General features: G+C 41.7%; 4 protein-coding genes across 4 annotated transcripts; 1 reads left to right on the plus strand and 3 right to left on the minus strand.

Moving 5' to 3' along the window:
- The first annotated feature begins 117 nt into the window (after positions 1-117).
- ruvbl1 (RuvB-like AAA ATPase 1) lies at positions 118-5,967 on the plus strand. Its single transcript, XM_035151963.2, has 11 exons — positions 118-407; positions 1,442-1,528; positions 1,626-1,758; positions 2,689-2,840; positions 3,084-3,173; positions 3,807-3,956; positions 4,070-4,133; positions 4,648-4,846; positions 4,945-5,047; positions 5,126-5,217; positions 5,626-5,967. The coding sequence occupies exons 1-11, from the start codon at positions 267-269 to the stop codon at positions 5,783-5,785; spliced, it is 1,371 nt and encodes a 456-aa protein (XP_035007854.1). The 5' UTR covers positions 118-266; the 3' UTR covers positions 5,786-5,967.
- Positions 5,968-5,983: 16 nt separating this feature from the next.
- On the minus strand, positions 5,984-7,771 carry mustn1a (musculoskeletal, embryonic nuclear protein 1a). The gene is made up of 3 exons (XM_035151964.2): positions 7,502-7,771; positions 7,279-7,408; positions 5,984-6,952 (listed from the first exon to the last, which is right to left on the minus strand). Exons 1-3 carry the CDS (start codon positions 7,508-7,510, stop codon positions 6,855-6,857), a joined length of 237 nt encoding a protein of 78 aa, XP_035007855.1. The 5' UTR covers positions 7,511-7,771; the 3' UTR covers positions 5,984-6,854.
- Positions 7,772-9,086: 1,315 nt separating this feature from the next.
- Positions 9,087-13,638, minus strand: rft1 (RFT1 homolog). Its single transcript, XM_035148008.2, has 10 exons — positions 13,344-13,638; positions 13,170-13,255; positions 12,944-13,066; positions 11,973-12,264; positions 11,758-11,892; positions 11,384-11,644; positions 11,159-11,303; positions 10,149-10,254; positions 9,818-10,067; positions 9,087-9,707 (listed from the first exon to the last, which is right to left on the minus strand). Exons 1-10 carry the CDS (start codon positions 13,404-13,406, stop codon positions 9,543-9,545), a joined length of 1,626 nt encoding a protein of 541 aa, XP_035003899.1. The 5' UTR covers positions 13,407-13,638; the 3' UTR covers positions 9,087-9,542.
- A 641-nt stretch (positions 13,639-14,279) lies between these two features.
- On the minus strand, positions 14,280-27,865 carry prkcda (protein kinase C, delta a). Its single transcript, XM_035152641.2, has 18 exons — positions 27,661-27,865; positions 24,048-24,177; positions 23,682-23,881; positions 23,532-23,598; positions 22,540-22,696; positions 22,102-22,133; positions 21,834-21,919; positions 21,219-21,348; positions 21,029-21,129; positions 20,580-20,676; positions 20,307-20,437; positions 19,393-19,566; positions 19,216-19,307; positions 17,002-17,064; positions 16,034-16,172; positions 15,748-15,936; positions 15,441-15,569; positions 14,280-15,322 (listed from the first exon to the last, which is right to left on the minus strand). The coding sequence occupies exons 2-18, from the start codon at positions 24,154-24,156 to the stop codon at positions 15,164-15,166; spliced, it is 2,055 nt and encodes a 684-aa protein (XP_035008532.2). The 5' UTR covers positions 24,157-24,177; positions 27,661-27,865; the 3' UTR covers positions 14,280-15,163.
- Between the last annotated feature and the right edge of the window lie 127 nt (positions 27,866-27,992).

Consider the following 27,992-nt stretch of genomic DNA (forward strand, 5'->3'; position numbering starts at 1 on the left):
TGATTGACACAAGCCTTAGCCAATGAACGTGTTGTACGGCTTCGCATGGTCCAATCATTTTGTCGGATGGTCTAAATGGGCGGTGCATCAGGGTATCACTTCCGTTGATTTTCCCTAGTAACCCCACATGGAAACCGACTTCCCTGTGTTTTGAGTTTCGGCGCCGAGTGCCGCTGTGAGAAGTGATCTGAGACACACGAGCATTTCACCCACTTTAACCCCGTGTTGCATTTTTAACGCCACAGCTTTGAACAAGTGACACCACAATGAAGATCGAGGAGGTGAAGAGCACCACGAAAACTCAGCGGATCGCCTCCCACAGTCATGTCAAAGGACTCGGGCTAGACGAGGCCGGGAATGCTAAACCGACCGCGTGTGGTCTGGTCGGCCAGGAGGCTGCAAGAGAGGTAATGTCCATCTTTCAGGGCACGCGCGCTACTCTTGTACTGTTTCAGAAATGTCGTAAAGAGATGATGCGGGTTTTGCGTGGAAGATCTAGCTCCATTCAGGGGGTGCGATGCTACAGCATGCTAGCTTAGTTAGCACAGTGGTGTCGCTGTTTCCTGCTGAGGTCGGAGGTGAGTTAAAGGAGAAGTTCACCCCGAAAAGAAATCACTTTTATTCAGTGTTTACCAATACACTGGATATACTGGATTTCAGAATTTTAAGGCTAAAATGTATAACTGAATACAGAGACAAATGGATCTGATTTTTTTATACAAATACAACAGTTGTCATTTCATTTAAACATGGGAATATTATAATGTTTGTTTTTTTCTTTTACAACTAGTTAATATGTAGTTTCCAAAGTGAAAAGGGCCATATTAAAAAGCATCTAAAATCCTATACTTAGCATACTGTCATGTTATATATTTAAAAAAGAGATTAGATTTCGTTTTTGGTCTTTGTCAATATTTGACATGTACAGATTAGCCAGGGGTTGCTCTAGTCGTCAAGGCATTCAAATGTACTTGGGGACATTGCAGAGTTTGGAGCTCCTCCCACTGTCAAGCTTATAGATAACTTCATCAGGGCTGAAATAATTTGTCAATTAATTGATTAATACAACAGCATAAATGAAGCCGGCATAGCAACTATTTTGATAATTATTTTGTAACGTTTAAAGCAAAAATCCTAAAAACTGCTGTGCATTTTCTCACTAGGTTAGAGAAAACGTTTAATCATTCAAATCAACCAAAATCATTCATCCCCAAAAATAATTTGGTTAATCAGTAATGAAAGTATTTATTAGTTGCAGCCCTAGTTTCATTGACATGCATGGCTGCCATAATGTTTTCACAACATAGTATTCAGCTCAGTTACGTATCCCACTACTGTTTCCAGACTTCCTCAGCTACTTGAATTAAAATTAGTTCCTGATGACATTTTAGAACTGTATGTCTATATATAATAGCAATACAATTTTTGTGTCCCTCCCCAGGCTTGTGGCATCATTGTTGAGCTCATTCGCTCAAAGAAGATGGCAGGACGGGCAGTGTTACTGGCGGGGCCACCCGGTACAGGAAAGGTAAGTGTTGATTTACTAACAGGACAGAGGTAAAAGCCTCTATTTGTGCCTCTGATTGTGCCTTTTTAAATACATTTTCTACCTCCCCTCCCTTCAGACTGCTCTGGCCCTGGCTATAGCGCAAGACCTGGGAAACAAGGTGCCCTTCTGTCCTATGGTCGGCAGTGAGGTCTACTCATTTGAAATTAAGAAAACAGAAGTACTGATGGAAAACTTCAGGAGGGCCATTGGTGAGTGTCTCTTAACTAATTATTTTTACAGCAAATTTTTGTTCCTAGTCCCCAAACAATTCACGGTAACTGAGGTTGATGTGTGTTTTGGTAGGTCCCGTTTCATTTGAGTTTTGGGTTCTATTAAGCTTAGCTACTAGGCACCATTTCTAATTACTGGTAGTTGACATGATACCAAATTGCAACAAGAGGGCAAATACTAAAACAAAAGGAAGCAGAGATATAGAAACTGACAAAATCTTATAGTATCATAATGAAACAAATTAATTTTTATTTTGTATTGGCAGAATAAGTTTTAGCACATTAGGTTCCTCTGAATTTCTTTGGTTCTTGCATCTTTTAGGCGTAAAATGACCTAATATGTGTTCAGCTCAGTCCCTCAGTGAGGAGAAGTCATTGAGCAGAAAGTTGTGTCCTGCTCGCACCATCCTCATGAGCAGAAAGGCCGAACTATAGTGGATTTGAGAAGGAAGGAAAGGAGGGGGAAGGGGTTTGCTGATGGCACCTGTCGCAGGGGAGGAAATGGAGCTTAGGCAGAGGTAGACGTGGTCATCAGCACCTTCACTCCTCCCCTTGAACACAATCTGCAGGCGGAGTGGCTTTCATTTGAAGGTTGTCATCACCTTGTCGATAAAGAGCACCGTGACAGACAGACCTTGCCTTAAGCAGCGCTGCCTGACCCCCACCACAAATGACCGTCCACCTGCGTGCTGCTCGTACTCAGGCTGCTCGAAAGAGGATAGAATGTGATCGTGTTACACAGAACGATGCCGAGAAATTTCATGGGCACCCGCACACGTGTTCTCTCCCTTTTTAATAAAATAGACAGAGGGATGTGGCGGCTTAGTTGATACAGGAATATAAAGGCCCGATTGAGTTCTCACTCAGTACACTGCTTGTGTGTGTGACTGTAATGTTGCCCGCCCTCAGGACTGCGTATCAAAGAGACCAAGGAGGTATATGAGGGGGAGGTGACGGAGCTGAGCCCCTGTGAGACAGAGAATCCCATGGGCGGCTACGGGAAAACCATCAGCCACGTCATCATCGGTCTGAAGACGGGCAAAGGCACAAAGCAGCTCAAGGTCAGATTGAGAAATATATATATTTTTTAATCTGCTTCATTAGAGCATGTTTAACTGCTGTTTGTAAAGCACCTTGATCTATGTTGTATATTTTCACAGTGTAGTAAAAATATAATTATGTAAAAAAAAAAGGGTAACCATGTTAATTTACTATGAATCAAATATTCTAGGTGCAAAAACACATCTTGTTGATCAAGATGAGGATCTGTAAGTGCCTTAAAGTCTCTTGTCTTGTTTCCTCAGCTGGATCCTAGTATTTATGAGAGTCTACAGAAAGAGCGTGTGGAAGCGGGAGACGTCATCTACATTGAAGCAAACAGTGGAGCTGTCAAGGTATCACTATATCACTTCCACCTGTTACTATCGTTATTTTATTATTTTATCATAATTCATCTGAGTTGTTTTTAGTTCATAAATTAAATATTTCACTAAAGTCTTGGTTATGCCAAGGTTGAGTGATTTCTGTCCTGCCTGTCCTCTTCTGTCCTTCACGTTCTTTCATCTCTCTCAGTTCTGCATGAAAGCTCTGTTGCATTTTCTGCTGTGCCCTGAAATTAGCGTCTCTCATTCCTACGGCCCCTCATGCTCCCTCTATCTCATCATCTCCCACAATGCCCCTTTACCAGCGGCGGTGCTTGTGGGCTATGTTGACAGGCTGCGATGACGGTTCCTTTAATCAGTGCAGGTGGGCTGAGGGGGGGGGCGTGCAGGTCGGCTCTCGTCAGAGGCCGGAGGAGGCGGACAGGGCGACACATTTGTTACTGTTGACAGCATCTCATGACCCGCCGCCTCAAAACCCTTTCATCCGTCAGCCGGCTCTCTCTGCTGGCCTGGCACCAGGTTCACTCATACACCTGCTCTCCCTCCTCTCGTGTGTTGTCTTTGTTTCACTGCTGTTAAACAGTGGGTAGTTTGTTTCATTTTAAATTATTAACATATTTTGCTATTGCACTCTTGTCTTTGCAGAGACAAGGTCGTTGTGACACATATGCGACAGAGTTTGATCTGGAGGCAGAGGAGTACGTGCCGCTGCCCAAAGGGGACGTCCACAAAAAGAAGGAGATAGTCCAAGACGTGACTCTGCACGACCTGGACATCGCAAATGCCAGACCCCAGGTACATAAACACTAATGTTGTGTAATGATCGTGTTAATATCAGTGCAGCTGTTTATGTCCCACTGAGTTATCCCTCTACATCTTGAAAATAATTGTTCATTATTTGATCCAAGGGAGGACAGGACATTCTCTCCATGATGGGACAACTGATGAAGCCAAAAAAGACAGAAATCACAGGTAGGAAAAAAAAAACAATAGTTGGCAGGATAACACATAAACTAATTAACCAATTTCCACTGAGCGAGGAAGAGAGATGGGGCTGCGGATAAAACCATTACATTTCGGTTATTTTAAGACGAGTCCGATTTATTCTTTACCATAAAGATCCATTAGTTGTTCTTTGAGAAATGGAAAATGTGGAAAAGAGCCACATCTCTGGAAATCCTGGATCCACACTAAAATGTAATGGGTTCTTTCTTGGGTAATGTCCCGCCCTTCCACAGCATTACATGGAAATCGATTGACTAGTTTTTGCCTAATCCTGCTAAGTTACAAACAAATGCAGAAGAAAACATAACCTCCTTGGCAAAGGTATTAAATAATTTATGTTATCAGACCATTTCATTTTTTCTTTAATATTTCTACTGTTAGAACTTGACAACCATGTGTAGAATTGTTTGGCCATGGTGGGGGTATGTGCTCTGAGTGCCTCTTTTTTAAATGAATGCTCTATCTGTTTTCCTGTTTTTAGATAAGCTGCGTAATGAGATCAACAAGGTGGTGAATCGCTACATTGACCAGGGCGTAGCTGAGCTCGTACCTGGTGTGCTGTTCGTGGACGAGGTTCACATGCTGGACATCGAATGCTTCACCTACCTCCATCGAGCGCTCGAGAGCACCATCGCGCCCATAGTTGTGTTTGCCTCGAACAGGGGAAACTGTTTAATCAGGTAAGATGTCTAGAAATCAACCTTCAACAGGAAACAGAAAAGAGAAGTTTACTAAGATGTTAGATTTGTAGTATTAACAACCACGTGTTGTCCACCAGAGGGACAGAGGACATCAGCTCTCCACATGGGATCCCTCTGGACTTACTGGACAGAGTCATGATAATCCGCACCATGTTGTACACACCACAGGAGTTGAAGCAGGTGAGTCTGAGAGTCAGAGCTTCTCCACGTGTGATGTCATGTCTGTGCGTGTGTCACTAATGCTGCTGTGGTTTGTAGATCGTCAAGATCCGTGCCCAGACTGAGGGCATCACCATTAGTGAGGAAGCACTTTCACACCTGGCAGAGATCGGCACAAAGACCACGCTCAGGTACAGACGGACATGTTGTGTGTGTGTCAAAGAATAAAATGAAGCAAGAAGCAGCCTTACATTCATTGTTCATGTTTTTTCCCAAAAATATCAGTCCCTTAAACATAACAGATTTTTTTCCATCAAGATCCATGAATTATTCTCTGAGGGATAATGGGAAATTTGATATATATATATTTTATATATTTGTTTTGAATAATTCAGCAGCCAGTGAAATGTTTCATTCCTGTTATTTTCATCATAGGAAAAGTTTGGTCTCACAGGCACCACATTTATTCCCATTTGGTAACAAAGGGAGAAAAACATTTGCTTTGTAACTCACCAGTGTAACTGAGGTGGAAGTGTTTGATGTGCAGTGCACGTAGAGGAATTTTAGGACCTGAACATACTGAGTGTGTTTCCCTGCAGGTACGCTGTGCAGCTGCTGACACCAGCCAGTCTGCTGGGCCGTGTTCAGGGGAAAGAGAGCGTGGAGAGGGAGCAGGTGGAGGAGATCAACGAGCTGTTCTACGACGCCAAGTCCTCCGCAAAAATCCTCCAAGACCAACATCACAAGTTTATGAAATAAAACTGGATTTCTACTTCTTTTTGTCCTCCTTTAACACAGAGCTGGTTCTATCATGGTTCACTTTTTGTTTTCCCATCGATCTCCATGTTTCGTTAACTGTTGTAACATTAGTTTTGTTCTAATACATTTTATCCATTGTTTGTTGATGGAAACATTTTTTGAATAAAAAGTAAAAACACAAATTGAGTTTCTTTCAGATTTACTTTGATTGATACCTTTTTTATTTTGTTTTTATTAATGAATGTTCATACGGATCAATAACAATATAGCACATGGGAGGTGGCTTATTATCCTGTGCTCTCATACACTAGGTGAAAAACAAAAAGGAGAAACCACAAAAAATAATAAATAAAAAACAAATTATATTTTTATAGAAATTAGTTGAACATGCTACAACAAAACAGTTTAAGTCAGGGTTTGCTCAGGGTCTTAAAAAGTCTAAAATCCATTGAATTTCAGCCCTTAAAGTCTTAAATATGTTGAAATTATGTTTGAGTTATGAAATACATTTAGATAGGTCTTGATTATGTTAACGTTCATTTAACGCTACTTCTGTCGTGCTTCGAAATGAGTTTTGCTGTAGCGGCATTTGTATTGTCTGTGTGTTGTAGTTCTTTTTCAACGTGACAGATACGAGCAAACTAATGAAACTACAAACAAGACCTTTGTTTTTCTAACCTCTCGTTTTCTTTAGCAGTTGGTTGTGGGAATAAGTTTTGAGAAACTTACACAAAATATTAACAAGATCAATGTGGAGTGTGAATTCATCTGAGTATTGTGCTACTTCACCTAATCTTCAATAACAGCAAAATGTAAATTATTCAGGGGTATTCCTTCATATCTGTCACACACGACACAAATCTTAAATTTAATTCATTATGGTTTTAAAAAGTCTTTAAAAGTCTTAAAGTTAACTTGTTGAAACCTGGAGAAACCAGTTAAGTGCCAAAACACAAGCAGGACAAAGATGAACAAAACCAGGCCACTAAATACAGCTGTAAATCAACTCATACCAAACCCCCCTAACATGGAACAGGTGTTGTCATCTCATGGTCAGAAAGTCCCTCAGCTACTTTCTGACTGGTCGAGCTGAGCGTGTGTTGAAAGCCGTCTCTGCTCCGGACCTCGCGCCACTGAACACAGAGGGAGCAGCTTTACCCACTTTGGCTGTGAAGGAGAGAGAAATAAACAATCATCATACTTCACTGTTAATGAGGCAGAGAGAGAGAGGGGTTGAGTCAGAGTGAGGATATGCTCTTTATAAACACACACACTTCATTTCTCATCCCACTGCGTGAGACAGACTGTGTTCTCTGTATATGGAGTGGAAACATCATGAGAAACGCCCCACACACAAACACACTGACACGATTTAAGACTAAAGCTCAACCATGCATGATTTAAGTTAGAGTTTCCTTTGGCTTCCATCTGCAAGAGTAGTGTCAAATTATTTGTGTGTGTGTGTGTGTGTGTGTGTGTGTGTGTGTCCTCACCGCACTCCTCCATTACTTCAAACGTCTTGCTCTTTGCTGGCCCACCACCGCCCAGTTTGCCCTTTGCCTCAGTCAGATCCTGATCGCTCACTTCAGGACGCTGCATTTGTTCATCCTCTTCCTGACCTGGCTGGAGAAACAAGTCGAGAACACATCAGAGATTTCTCAAAGTCCACTTCTGCATCAAATCCACAAGGAAATATCTCCTCAAACAGTGACTTACCTGAGACATGATGTTTGAGAAGGTGAAAATATCCTGATATGAAATGTTCCTCTCCTGTGTCAGCCGTTGCTATTTTCCTCCTGTACGTCCAGCTCGCATATACACACAACCAGGCAGAGATTCTCCAGAGGACAATAAATCTGTTCCTAACACTAACAAATGACGTAACGAGTGTTCAGACTCCTCCTTCTCTCATTCTCTCTGCTTTCTGTCATGCTTTGCTGTCTCCCCTGCTGCTACATTAGAAAATGATGAGCTCACTGCTGAAACTGGTGGAACACACATCCCCCCCACCACCCACACCCCGAGGACATCCCAGGGATGCAACAACGTGACACACGTCTCTGTCTGTGTATCCTCGTCCTCCCTCCTGCTGTCAAACCACTCTCTAATTGCACTGGCGACTAAACCAGGACTCAATGTTTAAAAGATATGACTTTGTCCTAAAACTTCCTTAAAAGAGCAGAGAGAGGAAAAGCATTTGCTTAAAATAAAGCCGCTCCCATGCTTTCCTGCTTGTTTCCTATAATTATGTAATGATTCGCCCGCAGGGACGAACAGAACTGAGGAAAGAACAACAAATAACCAAAGTGTTTCTCAGCAACATGTCAATGTGACCAGTAAGTGGTCACATTGAAAAACCAGTCAGGTTCTCATAGACTAAAAAGTAAATCACAAACATAGTGTTAAACCTGTGCATCACAAAGTGTGTTCCTGTGCGACAATATTTATATAAATGTGACATTTCTTACCAGGAAAATTAACATTTACGAGACAAAGGAAATAATAATAGTGTTGGAATGAATAAAGTTTTTATGAAGTCCTTCGTTGTTTTTTAAATACAAGTAATCAAATATTTATCAAGCAAGTTGATTTAAGACGCCCGATGGAAATCAAGCGGCTGTGGCTGAAATTTAGGCGGTGGGTCACTCCAACACAGAAGATCGGCAGTTCGATCCCCAGTCTTCCCCATCTGCATGCGAAAGTGTCCTTGGGCAAGATGCTGAACCCTGAATTGCCTCCTTAGAAGAGACAGCAAAGGGAGTGCTGCTAATAGATGCACTGTATATGTGTGTGTGATTGGGTGAATGTAAAACTGTACTGTAAAACTTTGAGTGGTCATCAAGACTAGAAAAGCGCTATATAAATAAAAACCATTTACTTACAGTTCCCCATAATTGAAGATACAGTGAAGTAGTTAAGAGAGAAGTACCCTTGAAACGCCACTTTGTCTCAGTGACAGTATCCATAGTCTTTCCCACAGCCAAGCCGAGTGAACTGAGATACACTATGACCAAGACCTTTATAGACTCCATGTTGGTCTTGTTTGTAGATTCATTACAACATAGGAATATCTGTATATTTGAGCAAGAGCTACAACACAGAGTCTTTACAAACTACGCAGGCCGCCAAAACATTTCTCTATGTTCTATGACTAAAACTCACTAACACACAACGCAAGTAGCATCATATGAAAGTTAACATAATTAAAACCTACCTACACATATTTATGACCTAGTGCGTAAAATGTTTAGACTTTTTAAGGCCTAAAATTCTGAATATAAAATTTGAGACCCTGTGGACCCTGATTTTAGAGAAGATTTATTGTCTTGTGCTGTGTCATGTTATTTACATTCAGATTCTATTGAAAGCTGAAATTTACCAAAATAACAACAGGAACCTTCAACATAGTGAAATCAAACATGACAAATGCTCGTCATTTTGGTGTCGCAAAATGGCATACTTTTTAATTATAACATTAAAAATATGAAACAAACTATCCCTGTAACAAATTCACATTTTCAGATTCAGTCGTATTAAAATACATTCATCTGCTTTTTCAGCCACAAATAGATCCTGAAACAGTCACGACAGGTTTCTTCATACGACACAGGAATGTTGCCGAGAAAATATCTCACTCACACACAAAGAGGTCCATTTCCTGGTTGGGTTTCATTCACACAACCCGTGAACGTCAGTTAGTAGCTCTTGATCTGCTGTTTGTATCGGTGCAGACGTTTTCTTCCATTTTCAGTCAAGTTTACGAGTGTTTTTTTCTGTACTGGGGAAACAGCTGAGTCCTCACAAACTGAATCATCCGACTCTCCGTGAGAAGAACGGCTACAATCACACAGAGCAGACTCACTGCACCAACTCCAATGTGGACCATCCTCAGTAACCAGCCGCTGTCACAGCAGAAAACACTCTGGAACCAGAGGGGAAGAGAAGCTCAAGTTAGGGACACTGATATCGGATCAGGTTTTACAGGAACATTTAAAAAAAGAAAGCAACTAAATAAGCACGTCGCTCTGATACCTCAGAAACTGCTGTGACACCTCCACTGACAGCCAGGGTCAGCAGCAGGAGTGGGGAGGGCAGGAGGCCTTGCAGTGGTTTCCACTGACTGGACTGGAAGTAGCGGTGTATGTAAAGCAGGCTGTGTAAGATGCGGAGGCCCATGTTGAGGCAGTTTGCAAGTATGAATCCGACAGCGCCAGCCCACCAGGTCAGCCAGTAGGACAAGAGGAGGAAAGACACAGACAGAGCCAGCATCACCAGGTTGTACCTGAGAACAAAACAAACTGTGTTAACTGACAGGTGATAAACTCTGTGACGCCTGTATCTCTGTGTATTTTTACAGTCTTACTTGTCAACCTCTTCTTGGCTCATGGCAGCAAATACAAAACACTCTGTTACGCCGTTCACAGCCAGCAGGAGGACGTAGGAGCTGTAGCAGCGCAGCAAAGTAGGCCCTTCAACAAAGTTACGTATGAGACAATTTAGGATACCAAACAATATAGAGCTTCATATCTTGTTGTGGGTTGTATCTTACGGAAGGGTATTGCATTCACTTCAGATAAAAAAAATAATTCTGCTCTGTTTTTCTAAAATAATGACAGAGCTCAAAATCCTTGTCCAGAGAGCGTCCTGTGCAAAGCCGCATGTAAAGTAATATACATGTAGTATATATGTGTGTGTGTGTGTGTGTGTGTGTGTGTGTGTGTGTGTGTGTGTGTGTGTGTGTGTGTGTGTGTGTGTGTGTGTGTGTGTGTATGCTCAATATAGCTCAACAACACATGGAGGGATTTTCCCCAAACTTGTGAATATTACTTGGGAGTGTTCCTAGATGATTAACTTTGAGAGCAGATTGGCCGGGGGTGGGGTTGTGGGGGACGACAGCAAAGAACATCTGGAGCAGGTCCTCTCTACGGAGGCCGCCATGTTTTTTACAGTCGTCCAAGCTGGACAAACTAAACACCTTTTGAGTTTTAATGACAACTGAAGGCTACCACAGGTTCTCTTTTATGTTTGGAAGGGGAGGGTGAGGTGAGGGGTATTCAGCTGCAATATGAAACTCCACCACTAGATGTCACTAAATTCTACACACTGACAATTTAAAGGGGATGGCAATCCTCCTCATCTCATACAAACCCCCTCCTGGGTTTTAGACACCGCAAGATGCTTGTGTCTTTAAGAAATATAGATGGCATTGTTGATGTTAGTTGGCTTTGCCTCAGGAATTGTTCAGATAGGAAGTACAAGGAATTTGAACTATTCAGTTAATTCAGAAAAACAGAGCAGAATTATTTTTTCTCTGGTGAATGCATTTTCATAATATCTGGGTTTCTCCTGGGATCACAGGGTTAGTTCACTGACCTGCTCCACTGCTCAGCAGAGAGCCGCCATAAATGTCCAGGGCCAAGTGAGAGAATGCGTAGCCAAACACTGTGATAATCAGACCGATCACCAACACCAGCTTCAGAAGACACTCCAGGACATCTGCTGCTATGGCAACGTCTTCCTGTGGAGGCAAGATGGAGTGAAAATTTGACAACCAGCTTTTCAGACGAAGACATCTTTGTTTATTTCCAAAATTCCAACCTGTTTCTGACTTCTGACATCACGACCCCTCTCCAGCACTTTGGCAAAGAAGATGTAGAAGCTTTCCTCAATGGGCAAGAAGATGAAGCGCGCCACCATGGAGCCCAGATTGTTGACGATATCATAAACACCCTGGTCTCCGAAGCTGAGGACGTTTAAAAAGGTCATGACGTAGCGCTCGCCCTCCGTCAGGATCTGCTTCAGGAAGGACTGTTTGAAGAAGCTCCATGTGAGGCGGGCGAGAGTCCAGTCAACCAGCGCCTGCAAAAACATTAGATGAAGATAATCAGTCTGTTAGGACCAAGCGAACAGCTGGAAACTTTTGAAAATCTGTTTCAATTTGAGGATTCTTTTGACTTTGTGTGATAAACTACCTCTCCCTCTGCTCTACAGGGCAAGAGATCTCGAACACAGCTCAAAGGAAAACTCTTCTTCTCTGCTTCTTTAGAGCCCAGGAAACGAATAAAGTAAACGCCATAGCACAGCACCAGGAATCCTGTGTACACCAACTGACAAAAGATTCAAATGATTACACGTGAAAAAGACAAATTTACTGTAATAATGACAGAAACGTCAGCTGATTTCTTACATGAGCAGCAGAGAAGATGTAAAGCCCCCATTCAGGGGCCGACACCACCAGCGCCACGGTTACGCTGCACTTAGCGATCATCGCTAAACTCTCGGCGACCACCTTCAGGCGGACAAACATGTGAGCTTGAGCCAGGACCCAGAGCGGCTCAGCCAGCAGCTCCTGCACGCCTGACAAGGCAAACAACACCACAGCAGGGCCGTAGTACGGGACAGTCTGGGGATCTGGGACCTCCAGGAGCCAGAGCCACACACAGACCAGCAGGGAGGCCCATAACACACCGAGCGGCAGCCTGAGCGGTGAGAGAGGTAAAGACACACAGACACACATCCAAGCTGAATACACAAGATGAATCAACGTCCATAACAGATGAAGAATCTCAAGCTGAATGCATTAATGACCATTCTATAACATCAGGGTTGGTGGAATGTTTGATCTGTCTGTGCACGAGAGTGCAGCTTGAAGATCTGTGATCCATTCTCAAGAAAAACTAATTCATACGACTTAGTATTAAAGACACGTTAAAGAAAATAACACAAACAAAACAAAAAGTCATTTTAGGAACATTTAGGAAATAGCACAAGAACCTGCGCTCGCCTGAGTTCCATTCCTTCTGGATCCAACATCTTGATTAATAATCGTATTGTTTCTGGAGATACTATGAAACCTTGATGAATATCACACAGATGTAACAAACAATAGCCTCATACTTTGAGCACTTTCCAATTAACATTTCGTCCTCAATTCAAGAGACAACTTCCTCCAATAGAATATGAGGGTCTTTCTTCTTCTTTTCAAAGTCCTGATGCTTATGATAATGTGCAATATTACGACTATATTCTCATAATGTTCCAACTTCATTCTCATAATATTCCAACTTTAGTCTCATAATATTCCAACTTTATTCTTGTAGGGATAAGGATAAGTTTAAGGGTTAGTTTTCGTAAGATGCTTTAGTAAACTGAACTCACGTCAGCCACAGCAGGTTGATCACTTGTCTCCAGCTGTGTTTGGTCCCTGATCCTCCACTCAGACATGCTCTCCTGAAGGCTTCTCTGGACAGAAACACTAGTGTGGAGTACAGTAGTGTCAGCCTACACACACACACACACACACACACACACACACACACACACACACATTAGAGCAGCTGAGGCAGTGACACGTGGCTGTGCTTCTGGTCCGGTTTCTCTTCACCTGACATTAACGACCCCGATCAGCTCCTTGGACACGAAGCGCAGAGTGAACGCGTTCAGCAGGAAGGTGAGCACACGGAACATAACCTGAGATCAAAGGAACAAGAGAAGACAACGTCAGCCATTACCGGACAGAGCTGTGTCAGCCCGGTGCTGCAGCTCGGTCTCCGTGTACCTGTAGCACCACATTATAGGACGCCAGCCTGGACGCGTTCTTCAGCACATCCTCAGAGCTCATCGTGGACTTTCTGCTGTGACTCTTACAGAGAGATAATCAGACAAGATGGCCGCTGCTTTCTACGAGGTAAAATCATCATGGAGACAAACTGAGAAAACTGTCTTATTCTATTTTAAAACTCTTCTGCTTCTTCTTCTTCTTCCAGACAACCGTGTGACAGCAGTGCTTCCACTTCCGTACACACTGACTGGAGCCACGTTACGAGCTGACGTCACAGAGCGTTCTGGCTGTCCTGCGTGAAGCCGCTAGAGGTCGCAGTGATCCTTCTGATAAGCTACACAGGATCATTCTGAAGTCCACAAGATTAACTACTACTAATAATAACAATAATAACAATAATAATAGCATAGTTATAATCATCAAAAGTTACATCTGTCTATCATCTATCTATCTATCTATCTATCTATCTATCTGTCATCTATCTATCAATCTATATATCCATCTGTCTATCTATCGATCTATATATTCATCTATATATCAATATATCTATCTGTGTGTGTGTGTGTGTGTGTGTGTGTGTGTAAAATACAATCAATTAAAGGGAAAACATGATAAAGTGAGAACATGTTCAACGTGTCCGACATGTTCCCCGGACATTAAAATCAAGTCAGAATGAAAGAATTACCATAAAACTACAATAAATATAACAGCATATATATTTAAATGTATGTTACTTCAGCACTAACCAAATATTGATACTAAAACATTGATACAGGAGTAATAAGTAAACATCTAACTCAAGGAACCTTTCATTGATAATGTGAGAACTTCCACCACAATAAATCCTGGTCTGACCTTGAAATGTACAGTTCTTTCATGGACTCAGGAAGAAGTAGAGACAAGTGCAGGAGTTTTATAAGAAATACATCAGAGTTGGCAGTTGATGATTTTTTTTTAATCAGATGTAAAAGATGGAGACAGTAAAAAAAGTACATCCTCAGTGAACCAATATACATGTTACAACATACTGTACATATACATTTTCTTTATATACACATCCTTTTTCGTGACTTCCTGCTCATTGTTTACAGTCATGTACCATTACAAAATGTTCTGCACCCACTCAGTCTCCATCCACAGATGAGACATTTCCAAACAACACAGAGCAGATGAGGCTCTGTTTACATTTGATCTTTACATGGCACTGTCAACCAGACAACCACAAGCTCTTTATCAAGACACGATTCCTCCAGCAAGAAGTTGTTTCGAAGACAGGTAACATTCATTATTCAGCTAAAACAAACATGGACATGGTTTTTGTTGGTCTGAGATTTCTTTACATGCAGTCGCCTCATTCACACGTTCTACATTTGAAGTATACAGTACAATTTATTCTTATGCGTTTCTTTCCCTCGCCATTATTTTTCAATCCCAGTCGAGTTGAACTGAGCAGTACCAGAAGGGAAACAGAATGGCTGCAGATGGTAGCAGTGATGTCAAGTGGAATGTAAGGATTTCCAGCCTCCCGCCCTAATATTATTATTATTATTATCATTATCATTATTATTAGCAGAGGCCTTCACAACCTAGACAAATAATAAGCATGCACACAAATACATTGACATCAACATATACAGTACGAGGGCCAATTTCTATTCTTGTTATTTCTAAATGTACCTAAGGAGAATAGTTTGTGCTTAAAATAAGGTCACACGCACACTGACTGTGGAACATCTGATTAATCTGTGACAGAACAAGTGAACTGTCCCAGAAACCAGTAGAGATGTGACCTGAGTCTGACTTTGTCGTTAAAAGGGTCACTTTTCTAAAAGGTGCTCCATCTTGGGGTTGATGAATGAAAACCCAGCGAACGCCGACTGGTCCATGGAGTCGATGAAGTTCTTATCGCTGTGAGAGAGACGAGGCTTCTCACTGAGGAACTCCCGGTCAAAGTTGCTGCAGTCATTCGGTGCTTTCTGTAATCAACCACGTACAAGTGTCAGTTAAAAGGTGAGACAGGTCCTCACGGGATTGTAGACGTATGCAAACAAAACCAAAAATGTTCATGAAGTGATTTGTGTGTGAGAGACGTACTATTTTGGGTTTGAAGGGGGGTTCAATCTCCCTACTCTCCAACGCCTGCCAGGTAAAGGCCTTGAAGAAGGGGTGTAAACGAATATTACCCACAATTCCGAGTCTGCGGGTGGGGTCTCTCTCGAACAACTGCAAGGAAACAGTAACAGTAAGTAAGGCGTGGGCACGATTACAACATAAAAACGGGACAGAATTGACCCTGTCCAAAAGAAAAAAGTTAAACCTTAAAGTTTTAACCATAAAATGATCAAACATGGAAATATGAAAGAATGAGTGTCATAAGACAGATGGGAGAGATGGTACAGACCTGCTCCATCAGGTCCTTGGCCTCCTTGTCTATCCAGCGGGGATAGTGGGGAGTATCCATGCGGATGGACTCAAACAACTCATCCTCATCGTCTCCGTGGAAAGGCGACTGGCCGATCAGCATCTCATACAGCAACACCCCGAATGACCACCAGTCAACAGAGAATGAATATTTCTGTCCCAACAGGATCTGTTGAAACACAATATTATAAATAAGAATCATGATACTTGTTTTTTTGGAATTGTTTTATTTCAGAAGAGCATCTCTAAATAAAAAAAAAAACTACCTCTGGAGCGATGTAGTCAGGAGTGCCACAGAAGGTTGTGGCGCGATTCTCTCCGAACACATTCTCCTTGCACATCCCGAAGTCAGCGATCTTAATGTGTCCCTCATAGTCCAGCATCACATTGTCTAACTTTAGATCTCTGGAAACAAAACAATCTACTGTGATTAACTAGAAAAGAAACACGCATGACTTTGAACACAATAATAATTTGTGTCTGATCGGACTATTTTGTGTTTATCACAATAATTCAAAAGCAAAAATGCGTTTCTAGAGAATTAAATGTGTGTTGAAACCTAAAAAGAAACAAACTCAAAAGTCATGACAAATGTTTTTCAGGACCATATCAGTCATTTTAAATGTCTTCAACCTAATTTAATTAAGTTTATTTTTATACCTCTGGTCACAGTTTATTTCTCTATAGGAATGTGAGACTTGCCTAAAATAAATCATAATCATCAAAGTGAATATTTATTCCCCTAGGTTGATTTTCCCAAAATGTTAAAAAGATTATATATACGTATTTTACAGTTGGTTATGCAACTACAAACACTGTTCCTGAGTTTTCAGAGACAGATATTTTTAATGCAAGAAATTAACAATTTGCCATTTTTCTTTACAGAATCCGTGTTTCATTGATTGTTGGACTACATCCACAGAGTTTTCTAACAGTCAACTGCATTATGACACAATCATAATGAAACTTTCAGAAGAAAAGTGTTAAAATGTGTGGGATTATCTAACCTAGCAAGTTTAGAAGCTCTGTAGGTTTGTTTTCACATCGTGCTTGCAAATAAACTGAAATCACAGGTCTTGTTGAAGATAGGAAAATAATTCTAAATAGTCAGCTGTGGTGTGAATAGGAAATAGTATTTCTAGTTTGTGTGTTAAACATGAAGAATGAGTAGTACTGTCATTTAAGTGTACTGTATGTACAGCCCATCCTGATGTAGTTAGTATTTTGCTCTGACCTGTAGATGATCCCTTTGGAGTGTAAGAACTGGAGACCACAAATGATCTCAGCCGAGTAGAACCTGGGAAAACAAAGATGGAGGAGACAGCATTGATATTAACTTCTCATCATCTCTGGTGGAAAGACACAGGTCCTGCTCTGCAGCTATCTCACAACAGAGTTGGCCGCTAAACAGTGGTGTCACTGCAGACTAATTTCAATGTAGAGCTGAATTATTGAGGAGGACATTTGTATGGAGTAGGAGACAGATGAATAACACTTTCATAATGTGAAACCCGAGAGCTGCTCAGGGCTGAAGGATTAGCCTATCACTGCCCGGCTCCTCTGGTCATCTGTCTCAGGTGAAACAACAGAGTCCAAAGGGTAGATAAGAGAAACCTCCGCTCTAACCCACTCACTGGTTATTCTCTGTAAATGACCAACCGGCAAGGACCATATAGGTCAGGTTTTATCTACTCATTATCTCTCACACATATACATGTCTGCACGTGCTCTACAAACAACCCTACAAACACTTCAACAATGTAAAATGAAGTCTAAATATTAATTGTGTCAGGGAAGAATAAGACATTTGGTCCTGATGCATGTATCTGCATGCAGTTTGTGAGGAAGTAGACTCTATGTTACAGGGTCAACAGGTTAGCAGCAGCTACTGGGCGAACAAGGCCTCTGTGCTAACAAAGAGCACAGAGGCCACTCGCCCAAGAAAAACTGAATTCAGCAGTGTTTCCATTCCTCTGCTGCAGCTCGTGCAGCAAAACACAAATGTATTCATTAGATTCAAACATGTAGACAAACAAACATCTGAGATGGTAAAACAGCCCACGCTCGCAGAGGGTAAATTATCCATCCAGGCTGAATACAAGTCACCAGGTGACTGGGGATGCCAACACCAGATCAGGTGTCAGTCAGTGTTTGCCAGGTAGAGAATTACTCCTGTCACCTCATGGATTCAGGAGGCGGACACCAGTTTAACTACAGGAGATGTAACTGCACACTGCACAACAAGATCAGTGCCTGGCCATTACATACACTAAGCAGTGAATAGAGCAATGCATTCTCCATGCAGTCTCCATAATATAAAATAATTTTTCACTTCAGTGACTCAAAAAGAAATCTTGCTTCCCTTTCAAAGTAAATTTCTGCTCTGAGTGAGGGAGGTATCTGCACATAACACAATAAAAGACTAATTAAGTAGACTGTTCATAAAGATGGATGACATGATGGCTCCATATAGTGAAGCAAAGTCATCTTGTTCACTCCCCTGGTGGCTGGCTGCAGTATATATCGTAAACCCTGCCTCCTCCATCCAAGTGGGTGGAACATGGACCAAAAAAAGTGCATGTCAAATACATTTTGCTCAAACATGGTTTCTGTAATTTTAGGGTGGTTTTATCACACTGTGCAAATTTTCTAGGTACATTTGGTTTTAATTAGTTATTTGATGCTATGAAAACAGAGTAAAAAGGACCTGATTGACAGCTGAGAGTGGCTGGTGATTGGTCGAGCGCATGTATCAGTCTGTATACAGTCTCTGACTAATACAATGTGACGAAGATATTTAATAAAATAGGGCTAATCAGCTTTTGTAAATTTGCTTTCTAAATTGTCTCATTTCCAAACAAAACCATTTAGATTTTTGTTTATTGCACTCAAGCATGATTTGTGTATCTAAGAGCACCTGCTAAGAAGTGTTCCTTAGCATTAACCTATGTGTTTGTAAACGAGGGGCTTTTTTAAATTTCAGTTGGCGGTAACACAGGCGCCACCGAGATTTCTACATAATTACACTAGTGTGGTATTGTCTTTTTCCTGGAGGTTTTCCCACAGAGTGATGAGGGGAATGGTGGGTGGCGATAACTGATACAGCTGCGCACAACGAATACACTAAGAGCTGCTCACTCCTTACAAGGCCAGTTGGCTAGTGAGCAGCAGCTAATGGACGACATCCCAGCTCGAAGCCATCAGGGCTCAGTATATAATGTAAAAGGAAAAAAAAAAACTAATGGGAGAGAGACAAAGAGAGTGACAAAGGGAGAGAGTAAACATAGGCTCCTCTTTACGAGTATCTGCTTTCCATCAGCTCATTGATTCTGTATGTGAGTCTCTGCACAGCAACATGGACATGTAAGTGTTGAATAACGATGGCAGGTTGTGTGTGTTTTCCTCAGAGATTGTGTATCGTCAAATCTGTGGGACAGGTGTGACTCACGAGGCTCTGTAGAGCTCAAAGCGCCCTTTCTCCTGAATATGAAACATCAAGTCTCCTCCGTTCAGGTACTCCATCACAAAGAACAGATGCTCCTGTGGACAAGTTTCACTTCAGTATTGATTACATGATCACAACTAATTATGTTGAGAGAAATTTGACCTAAGGAGTTAAGACTACCTTTGTCTGGAAAGTGGAGTAGAGGTGTGTGAGGAAGGGGTTTTCCCAGGCTAAAGCCAAGACTCTCTTCTCCACCATAGTGCACTCCACATCATCATCCATCAGCACCACGTCTTTCTTCAGGGCCTTCACAGCAAAGTACTCTCCACGACCCTTCAGCTCTGCTAGGAGAACCTGAGAGTAGAGTAGGGTAGATATTAAATGATGAAATCATACTTGAGGTCTTTAGAATGTTTTACTGTTTTCTGCAGAAATATAAATTCATCTTTAAAGCACAGAAACAAATGATTGTATTTTATATGAATTTATATTGAATTTTAGTACATTAGTATGATGTTGCTGCTCTTTCCAGTACAACTGCTTGTTAATTGATAAGGTTAATTGATAGTTCGTAACTGCTGCTAACAGGGTTTATCTTTTCACTGTGTTAAGGTCTGTTCAGGTGAACAGCAATTTGGATTGGGTGTAATTACTGGGTAGCTGCTGTCCTCAGGTTCTCCTGGGATTCTCTTAAATGAAGAATAAATTATTGAACTTTAGATTTCCATAGGTCTGTTTCAGGTGGCTGCAGCTCACAGTTTGATCAAACACCTACATGCAATCTATGTAGTTGTTGTTTTTGTTTCTATTTTTTATATACCACAAAACAAAAGTTTCTTCCATTTCATCTACTTAGCAAAACAAGAGTACAATACAATACAAAACATACAGCAACAAACAATCAAATCAAATTCAATATGTTAAATGCAGCCATGACATGCAGCCAGTGTTCTGGCTGACAGGACTCACTTCTGTGTGACTCACTTACTCGCCCTGACTCACCATTTGTCTACCTGATCTCACAATTACATTCACACTGCCATGGTACAACCATAACAATAAAGGCTTCATATGTGTATTTCTATTTCCGGTACCTTGCCAAAGCTGCCTTTTCCCAAAACCTTGTGGAAGATGAAGTTGTCCACGTTGATGTGTGTCAGGTGGGTGATACGAGACTGAGAATGAGGACTAGACCCCTCCCACAGTCTGCCATAGGGAGATGGGTCTAATGGACAAACAAATTACCAAACATTGAAATTACTCATTCACATAATCATCCTAAAAATTTAACTTTTTCACATATTATTCTGTGAGTGTTATAATCCGGACCAAGCTTATACTGCTTACATGCACCTACACTCACTTACCATTGATATCCAGCCCAGCAAGTTTGTTAACTTCATCATAGATTCCAATATCTGGCAGATTAGGCAGGTTTGGATCCGAACGACGTGTGGACGATTTCTGTTGGAACAAAGACAAAAAATAGGCATGAAACAGACAGAAATTTTCCAACCATCATTACCCATCTAGCTGTGTGTGTTGATACAATGAGAGCACATTCTGTCAGATTCTTCTTCTGAACATTAATTATGTGACTGTCCCACAAACTACAGCCATTTGGTTTTGAAACCAGGGCCCTGTAAACAGAGAGGGGAGCTGGGAGTTGCACAAAGAGCTGTTCCTTAAACACACCAGGACAGGAGGCTCAGGTTCCCGTCGTGGTCAGGTGTCACACCGAACAATTCGTGAGTGGGTGTTTTCAGGTGATACTCAGTTTGATGATTACAACGTGTGTTCGTCTCCAGGAACTCACCTGGCTGACTTGTGTTAGAGCTTCAGCTAGTAGTTTCTGGTTGATACCACAAAGGTTGGCAACTTTATCCTGACACTTGTGATGAACATTCATGCCACAATCTGCAAAAACAATTAAAAAAAAAAGTCAGTTAAAGACCAAACTAAACAGCTAACACCCCGATGATTACACAATCACATCTGCAATGTACCTTCACACTTCAGGCCTTGTTTGACAATACCCCACAGCAGACTTCCACAGTGGTCGCAGAATGTGGGACTCATGTAGTTGTTGTTCTTGAAACGGTGGGGCATGTCAATTTTGAAACGCTCCTTCTGGAACTGCGTGAAAAAACAGAAGTCATCCTCTCGGTGAATGACCGGCAAAATAATCCTCATCACTGTGAAAACTTCTCAGTTCTTCTCATCTTTTTTCCTTTTTGTCTTCTTCTTCCCTCTCAGAGTTTACACTGTCACACTGCTGAATGTTACTTGGTGTTTTTTTTCTCACAGGTTCGACCCCACTCTGATTTAAACTGCCTCTCCCACTGTGTGGGTGTGTGTACTCAATCATTCAGTTGGTCTTTGATTGCTTTTATCCTCCAACATTGTTGATCATTGAAAATAGAGTGGACCCTAACTGTTATCTCCCCATCAGACTCTGACCGAGCAGCACATGCCATTTCATTTAAATAACCATTGTATATGTTGTTGAGGAAAGATTCTTTACAACATCACAGACTGGAGTGAGAAAAGCCCACACACTAAAGTGACATATGGACAACGCTCACAGAACATGGTGTGCTGCAGAAATGTGTGTTACGTACCACAGTATCCCGACTGTTGGCAGCAGTGCCGGTACATCTGCCGATAATTTTATCTATGCATTTCTTGTGGATGGCTGCATTGCATTCTGATAAAAAACAAAAAAGATAAAGAAAAGATTTGTATAGTTAGATTCTGTATCTGAGCCTATCTTGTACACTGGCAATGATAATAAAAATAACCAAAAGGTATTTTTGAAGCAAATATTAGTTATATTACACTTCAATCACAGCACGATGCACCAGAGTTTATAAATCATTGCACACTTACGTCTGCATTTGTAGCCTTGTTTGTTGAGTCCCCTGTGGGAGACAGAGAGACACAACTCATTCTTTGATCTTGTAAATGGTTTTCTGATTAATCCTTGTGATAATGAACAGCTGGAGGACAACCATGCAGATTTGTGTATAAGTTTCCTTTCCTGTGAGTTCTTCAAAGCACATTAGTGGAGATATGCAGCCCTCCAGGGAGAACTAACTATATCATTGGCATAGACAAACATTGCACTGGTCAAATAGGTCATCTAACTCACTTTGACAAATATCTGCCTTTTCAGAGTGTGAAACTGCTGGAAAAATGTTCAGGCAATTCTGAAACACTTTCTAATCTCTCATCTAATGTTTTAGCTTATCTGATCAGTGGTTTGTGATTTCTCCTTTAGCTGCCCTGAACATTTGTTTATGGGGCTGAAAGGTGGGACTCACTAACCAGACAAACTCTCTGCACACGGAGCAGAAAGTGGGCTGTCTGAAGAATGTGGCGATGAACTCGTGGTTCTTGATGAAGTGGATCTTGGCCTGCTTGATGGCCCCACGTCTGCGGTTCAGAGTAGGAGCGTCTTCCTCCTTCCCAGCCTGTTTACCCTCTTCAAGATACACAGAGAAACACAGATCATTAATCCCACAACACTGCAAAGGAAAAAAAGCGCTGATTTGTTTCTGTAAAAATTTATAAATGAATAGTCTTAATGTCAATCTATGGGGACACACAATTGCTGATGTGAATGGCTGCGGTGATGGGAAGGAAAAACACTGGTTGGACAGCCTGTGAATATATGGGGTGGGGTTAAAATGAAAGGAAGGAAAACTACAGACTATAAATCAGACTAGTTGTGGACCTGCTGATAATGTTTTATCAATTATAAAGTTAAGTTACAGAACAAGAACATATACTTCCCCATATGCACTTACACTTCTACTATTTTAACAATCACTGGTGGTGGTGGTGGTGGTGGTGGGGAATTACATCAACTCAAAGTTTTCCATTTGAGTTATTTCACATGAAGTTTTCATTACTCAAGTGGAGTTTCAGTAGTGAATCAAAAGATGACACATGTCCCTGTGTAACGATCAGAATTCAGAGAAAACCCTGGTGTGCGGTGTGGTGGTTTGACTGTGTTTCCATGGAACTGGCCATTTGACTGACACCCACACAGAGCTGATGAAGTAGACCAGCCCGAGTTTATATTAAACTCTTTAAGAGACTTCTTTTTTTTCAAACTATAACTTCTTCTTACCTTTTTGTCATGAATATCAAAAGTTAGTGACTTGAAACCACAGTCTTTTTAACAGTATGTAGTTAGTACATGATGGTAGTAGCTATGAAAAATCATATAGATATAGATTAAAGAAAGAAGTCCAAGAAAGAAAGAGCAAAGAATAGAAGAAAGAGGATTTTTTTTTCATTTTATGTAATTTCACCTGATTCCATTCCCTCCAGAAAATACTGCACTGCCATCATCACTTTCCCAGAAGGATGGAGGTCCACCTGAGTTAAACACACAGACAGTTACAAACAGACAGTCTGAGATATTGATCTGTAAAAACAGAGAATAATCTGTAATGTCATACCCAGAATTCAGCACGGCCGTTGGCTTTCTTGCAGCGCTCCGCGAGGACGGACACACCGACGGAGACCTCAGCCAGTGGCTCCTCTGCTGTCTTCATCAGCAGTATCTCGAGCACACGACCCTCGTAGATGTGCGCATCAAAACTGGCCTTCCAAGCCGGGTACATTGTGGGTTTCCGCTGAACCAGGGTCTTACCCCGCTCTAGGAAAAGAGAGAGAAAGAGAGACAAAAAGAAAAATGTTTAGTCCAGTGGATTATTATTAATATTAGAATTCATACAGTGCAGGAAATATAGGAGGAGGTACAGTATAGGAATGACAACTTCTGTGAAACACAGAGCAGTGTAGCCTGTGAAGGAGTTTCTCACCAGTTGTTACGGCCTCCTTCATCTTGATTGCACAGAACGGAGGGTCAGCCAGAGGGGGCAGGACGCCCAAATCGTACGAGTTAAAGGTGACCCTCAAGAAAGGAGCCATGGTGACAGGTCCTAGGATCACCTGCTCTCAGAGACGGACAAACCCAGTGTTACCATGGTGACATTTATCTATTATGATATGTCATTTGCACACATAGATATCAGTATATCCATTGTTATATTAAATACATACACACAGTTGTATATTCTCACGCAGCTGGCTCATATTTAAGTGGAAAGAAATTTGACTCCGGCTCCACCACGACACTGTATTTACTTCCATACTTTGCATGTTCATAACTGACATGAACATGCGTGATCTGATCACAAGATCAGTCAGTATACACCTGGCATTAGATAGAATCTCAAGTGGCCACTTATGATCTCACTTCGCTGAGAGAGAGAGAGAGAGAGAGAGAGAGAGAGAGAGAGAGAGAGAGAGAGAGAGAGAGAGAGAGAGAGAGAGAGAGAGAGAGAGAGAGAGAGAGAGAGAGAGAGAGAGAGAGAGAGAGAGAGAGAGAGAGAGAGAGAGAGAGAGAGAGAGAGAGAACAAAAAAAAACAATAAAGTAAATCAATAGCCTGGGAGGCACTCAGTGTTAATATTGTGGCGGACTGCTAATAAAAAATCAATACATCGGAAACATAGAGATGTTTAAAAATATTTTTGGTCCATCATGAAACTTGACCAGGCCTGAGGACGTCAGCTGATTATGTGATCCAGGACACACGAGTGTTCAAACAGCTAAAAGAATGAAGCCGCATTCGTCCAAGACCACCTCCAAATGTGTCGGATCTGAAATGTGTCCTTGGTGCATTCACACATGTGCTCAAAGCTGTCCACTTGTGATCAGGTCACCCGTGACAGACTTTAATATCAGGAAATGAAAAGGACATTTAAATTGGTTCACACCCACATGGAACATTTTTACACCTCGGACAACACCTGTTTTTGTGGGGAGTGCAGGTTTCTGGTATCTGATTCCAAAGCTGGTTGTTGGAAGTAAAAGTTAGTGTCTTTTAAATTTTCCATATTTATTTTGTATTTCATGTTTTTGCTGTATGACAAATTACATAACTGAGTTTTCCGAACAGAAAGAATTAATATGTTAAAAGATCATGAAAACTAGTTCCATCCCTTGTGTATTAGAGGTGAAATACATGCTGACAGTGACATATTGGTAAGAGATCAATGTCAGTGTTCATGCTGCGCACTAGTTTCTGTGAGTTAGTGCCTGCAAGCTTATGTACAGGCAGAGCCACAATCTTAACACCAGTTTCTATATTGTATGCAATGCAAGAGGTGACGCCCATCAATTCCATGAGTTGGCAGGAGCTTCAGTCGCACCCATGCTGCTCTACGAGTTCCTCATCTCTATGTATAAAATACAAACACAAATGTGCCAACATCATACTTGTGGCTCGCCAACTTGCTTGGTTCCCTGTCACTGTGTATTTATTTTTTCACGGTGTAGATTCTGTGAGGTTGCAGCTGCAACAGCAGAGGTGTTTGCCTGTACCACCGAGAGCAGAGCGAGTCTTGACATGTCTCTAATCCAGACACAAGCATGTAGCGCTCTGCAGTAGGCCCGGCTGCTTTTTACAATCCTTAACCCAATACTATCCACACTGAGGCCATAAGAGTAAAACACAGAGAGAACAAACAGGGAGGGAAAAAAAGATGAATAATAATGTTCCCACACTTGATGCTTCTGGGAGCTGTGGTCCAGGGTTTTAGGAGTTAGTCAATAGCAAGCACACTGTGTGATAGAGGGCGGTGGTGATTGATTTCCTAGCAAACTGTTCATGTGCAGTTTCGATTAGTCCCAACTGTAAATTCAGTGGAAATGTCTCTTGCACCAGTACTAACAGACTTCGCAGGACTCATTTTTATACGCTACTACTTATACCCTACTACTTATACCCTACTACTTATACCCTACATTTTTATACCTTACTGCATTAATGAGCAACACATTGCGTGTTTGTTAGCTGTAGTAGCAAGTACCTTTACTAAGGCTAATTTAATATACTATACTATTACACCTGCAATCTGGGCAGAGACAAGGTGCAATGGCAAAAAAAAGCTCTGTATTTGCATGTTTAGGTTGTGTTTGAATACCGTTTTTCAAAATCTAACATAAGCCACTGTATTGCATGAATAACTATAATACAGTGGCAGTAGTGGCATTAGTAGCTTGAGTGCAATTTAAAATCATTACCAATGAGGAGAGTGAGACCTCACACCAGGACAGGAATAAAAAGAGTGGAAATGTTCCGATAAGATCGTAATTTCTTCCGATACTGCTGAAAATGCAGGGTTGACTGCCGACAAGTAGGCAAATCTATGTACCCATCTGACACTACGTCTTAGTTTCACCCGGATAAAAGTGCAATTTCCTTTTTAAGAAATCACTTCTTCTTTGGCAAGTATTTTTTTTATAATAAGATACTTCCGGTTGTGTAGCATTAGCCAGAGCTAGCCAACTTCCCTGATTGGAAGTCAGCAATCAGAATTGCTTGATTGCCGACTTCCAAGTCAAGCTATATAAAGGCAGTAATTGTTCTGTATATTTTGATTTATATATTTGTGTTATTTTTCCCAATGTGATTGTCAAACTATTTAATAAATTAAATGTATGTAAAACCACTTCAGACTGATTTGAAGCAGCCGGTTTGCATTTAACTACACTTTTAAGGCAGGTGATTGACACAACAAGTCCTCACATGAAGCTGTCGGAGTTACACACACACACACACACACGGTCACAGCTATTAACACTCTAACTAGGTTTGGATCACTCAGTGCATTTGATTTCTCTTTCTCTCTCTGAAGGATGTGGTCGACATGTCAGTTGGCAGAAGAGCAGATGTCGCAGACTCAGACCACAGTGAGCAACCACACTCGCTCTCTCTCTCTCTCTCTCACTCTCACACACACACACACACACAAATATGTCTAACTATTTACCATTAATATCCCAAAACTCGACTCCCCTCTGCTAGCTGCCCGGACCTGCCCACATTCCTGCTGCTGCCGCTTTACTCTCGGTGTAACAACGTACTCCGTGACCCGGGAGATTCCGTGACCTGAGCTGGAATTCCACAGCGCGACCACAGCCCCACAACTGCTGTCAAACACCCACAGTGTTCAAAGGGGATCCGTGGTGGCTGTCGTTGCATAAAGCGGGTGGCCATTATAAATCTCTTGTTCTTCCCGCTGTAGTGACAGGTCACAGATTCCGCCGCACCATTTTCATTTTTTTTTAAAAAGTTGCTATTGTTGTTTATGTAAAGTCAGAACAGATGAGTAGCGACGAATGTGCTTTTAATTAACACGTTAAAGTTGCTAATGTGAGTCAACGTACATGTTTGAGTAATATTTGGCTAACGTTAGCGCCGCTGGTGACGTAAAACAACACGCAAGTTACAGTTTGTCCATCAAAGAAGAAGAAGACGAAGATGGTTTGACGGAAACCTTTACAACCCTTTTAGCAACTTTTTGCAAACTCCAACGTAAGAAGATTCGCATTCAGACAAAGATAGAAACAGTAATGGCAGCCTCACCTCGTCCAGCAGCTGCGGTGCGAGGTGTTTGATCACCGCAGCTCGAAGGAAAAGTTGCTCTTTAGCTTCCTCTCCTTTTCTTCGCTCAGTTATTCCGACGATTGAGGAAGTGAGGTGCCGCTCTCTCGCTCTCTCTCTCTCTCTCTCTCTCTCTCACACACATACAAACACACACACTGAGCCTCGCTCTCTCTCTCTCTATTTCTCTCTCTTGCTGAGGCTCTCTCTCTCTCTTACACACACACACGCACGCTCACATACACACACACATTGAGGCTCTCTCGCTCTCTCTCTCTCTCTCTTTACAGGCTGTGACGTTTACCTGGTGTACA

This window comes from Hippoglossus stenolepis, chromosome 3 (assembly GCF_022539355.2).
Source record: "Hippoglossus stenolepis isolate QCI-W04-F060 chromosome 3, HSTE1.2, whole genome shotgun sequence".
NCBI lineage: Eukaryota > Metazoa > Chordata > Actinopteri > Pleuronectiformes > Pleuronectidae > Hippoglossus > Hippoglossus stenolepis.

Bases quoted from the DNA above. Each gene is read 5' to 3' on its own strand.
- ruvbl1 (XM_035151963.2), top strand. From the start codon at position 267: ATGAAGATCGAGGAGGTGAAGAGCACCACGAAAACTCAGCGGATCGCC. The intron at 408-1,441 runs GTAATGTCCATC...GTCCCTCCCCAG, and splicing joins GCCAGGAGGCTGCAAGAGAG to GCTTGTGGCATCATTGTTGA. The intron at 5,218-5,625 runs GTACAGACGGAC...GTTTCCCTGCAG, and splicing joins GGCACAAAGACCACGCTCAG to GTACGCTGTGCAGCTGCTGA.
- mustn1a (XM_035151964.2), bottom strand. The intron at 6,953-7,278 runs GTGAGGACACAC...TCTCCTTCACAG, and splicing joins TGAAGTAATGGAGGAGTGCG to CCAAAGTGGGTAAAGCTGCT.
- rft1 (XM_035148008.2), bottom strand. From the start codon at position 13,406: ATGAGCTCTGAGGATGTGCTGAAGAACGCGTCCAGGCTGGCGTCCTAT. The intron at 11,893-11,972 runs GTAAGAAATCAG...ATCTTTTGTCAG, and splicing joins ACATCTTCTCTGCTGCTCAT to TTGGTGTACACAGGATTCCT. The intron at 11,304-11,383 runs GTTGGAATTTTG...TTGCCTCCACAG, and splicing joins ATGTCAGAAGTCAGAAACAG to GAAGACGTTGCCATAGCAGC.
- prkcda (XM_035152641.2), bottom strand. From the start codon at position 24,156: ATGGCTCCTTTCTTGAGGGTCACCTTTAACTCGTACGATTTGGGCGTC. The intron at 21,349-21,833 runs GTACGTAACACA...TTTTTCACGCAG, and splicing joins CCAACAGTCGGGATACTGTG to TTCCAGAAGGAGCGTTTCAA. The intron at 17,065-19,215 runs GTGAGTCACACC...TTGTTTTCCCAG, and splicing joins TTTGAGCTCTACAGAGCCTC to GTTCTACTCGGCTGAGATCA.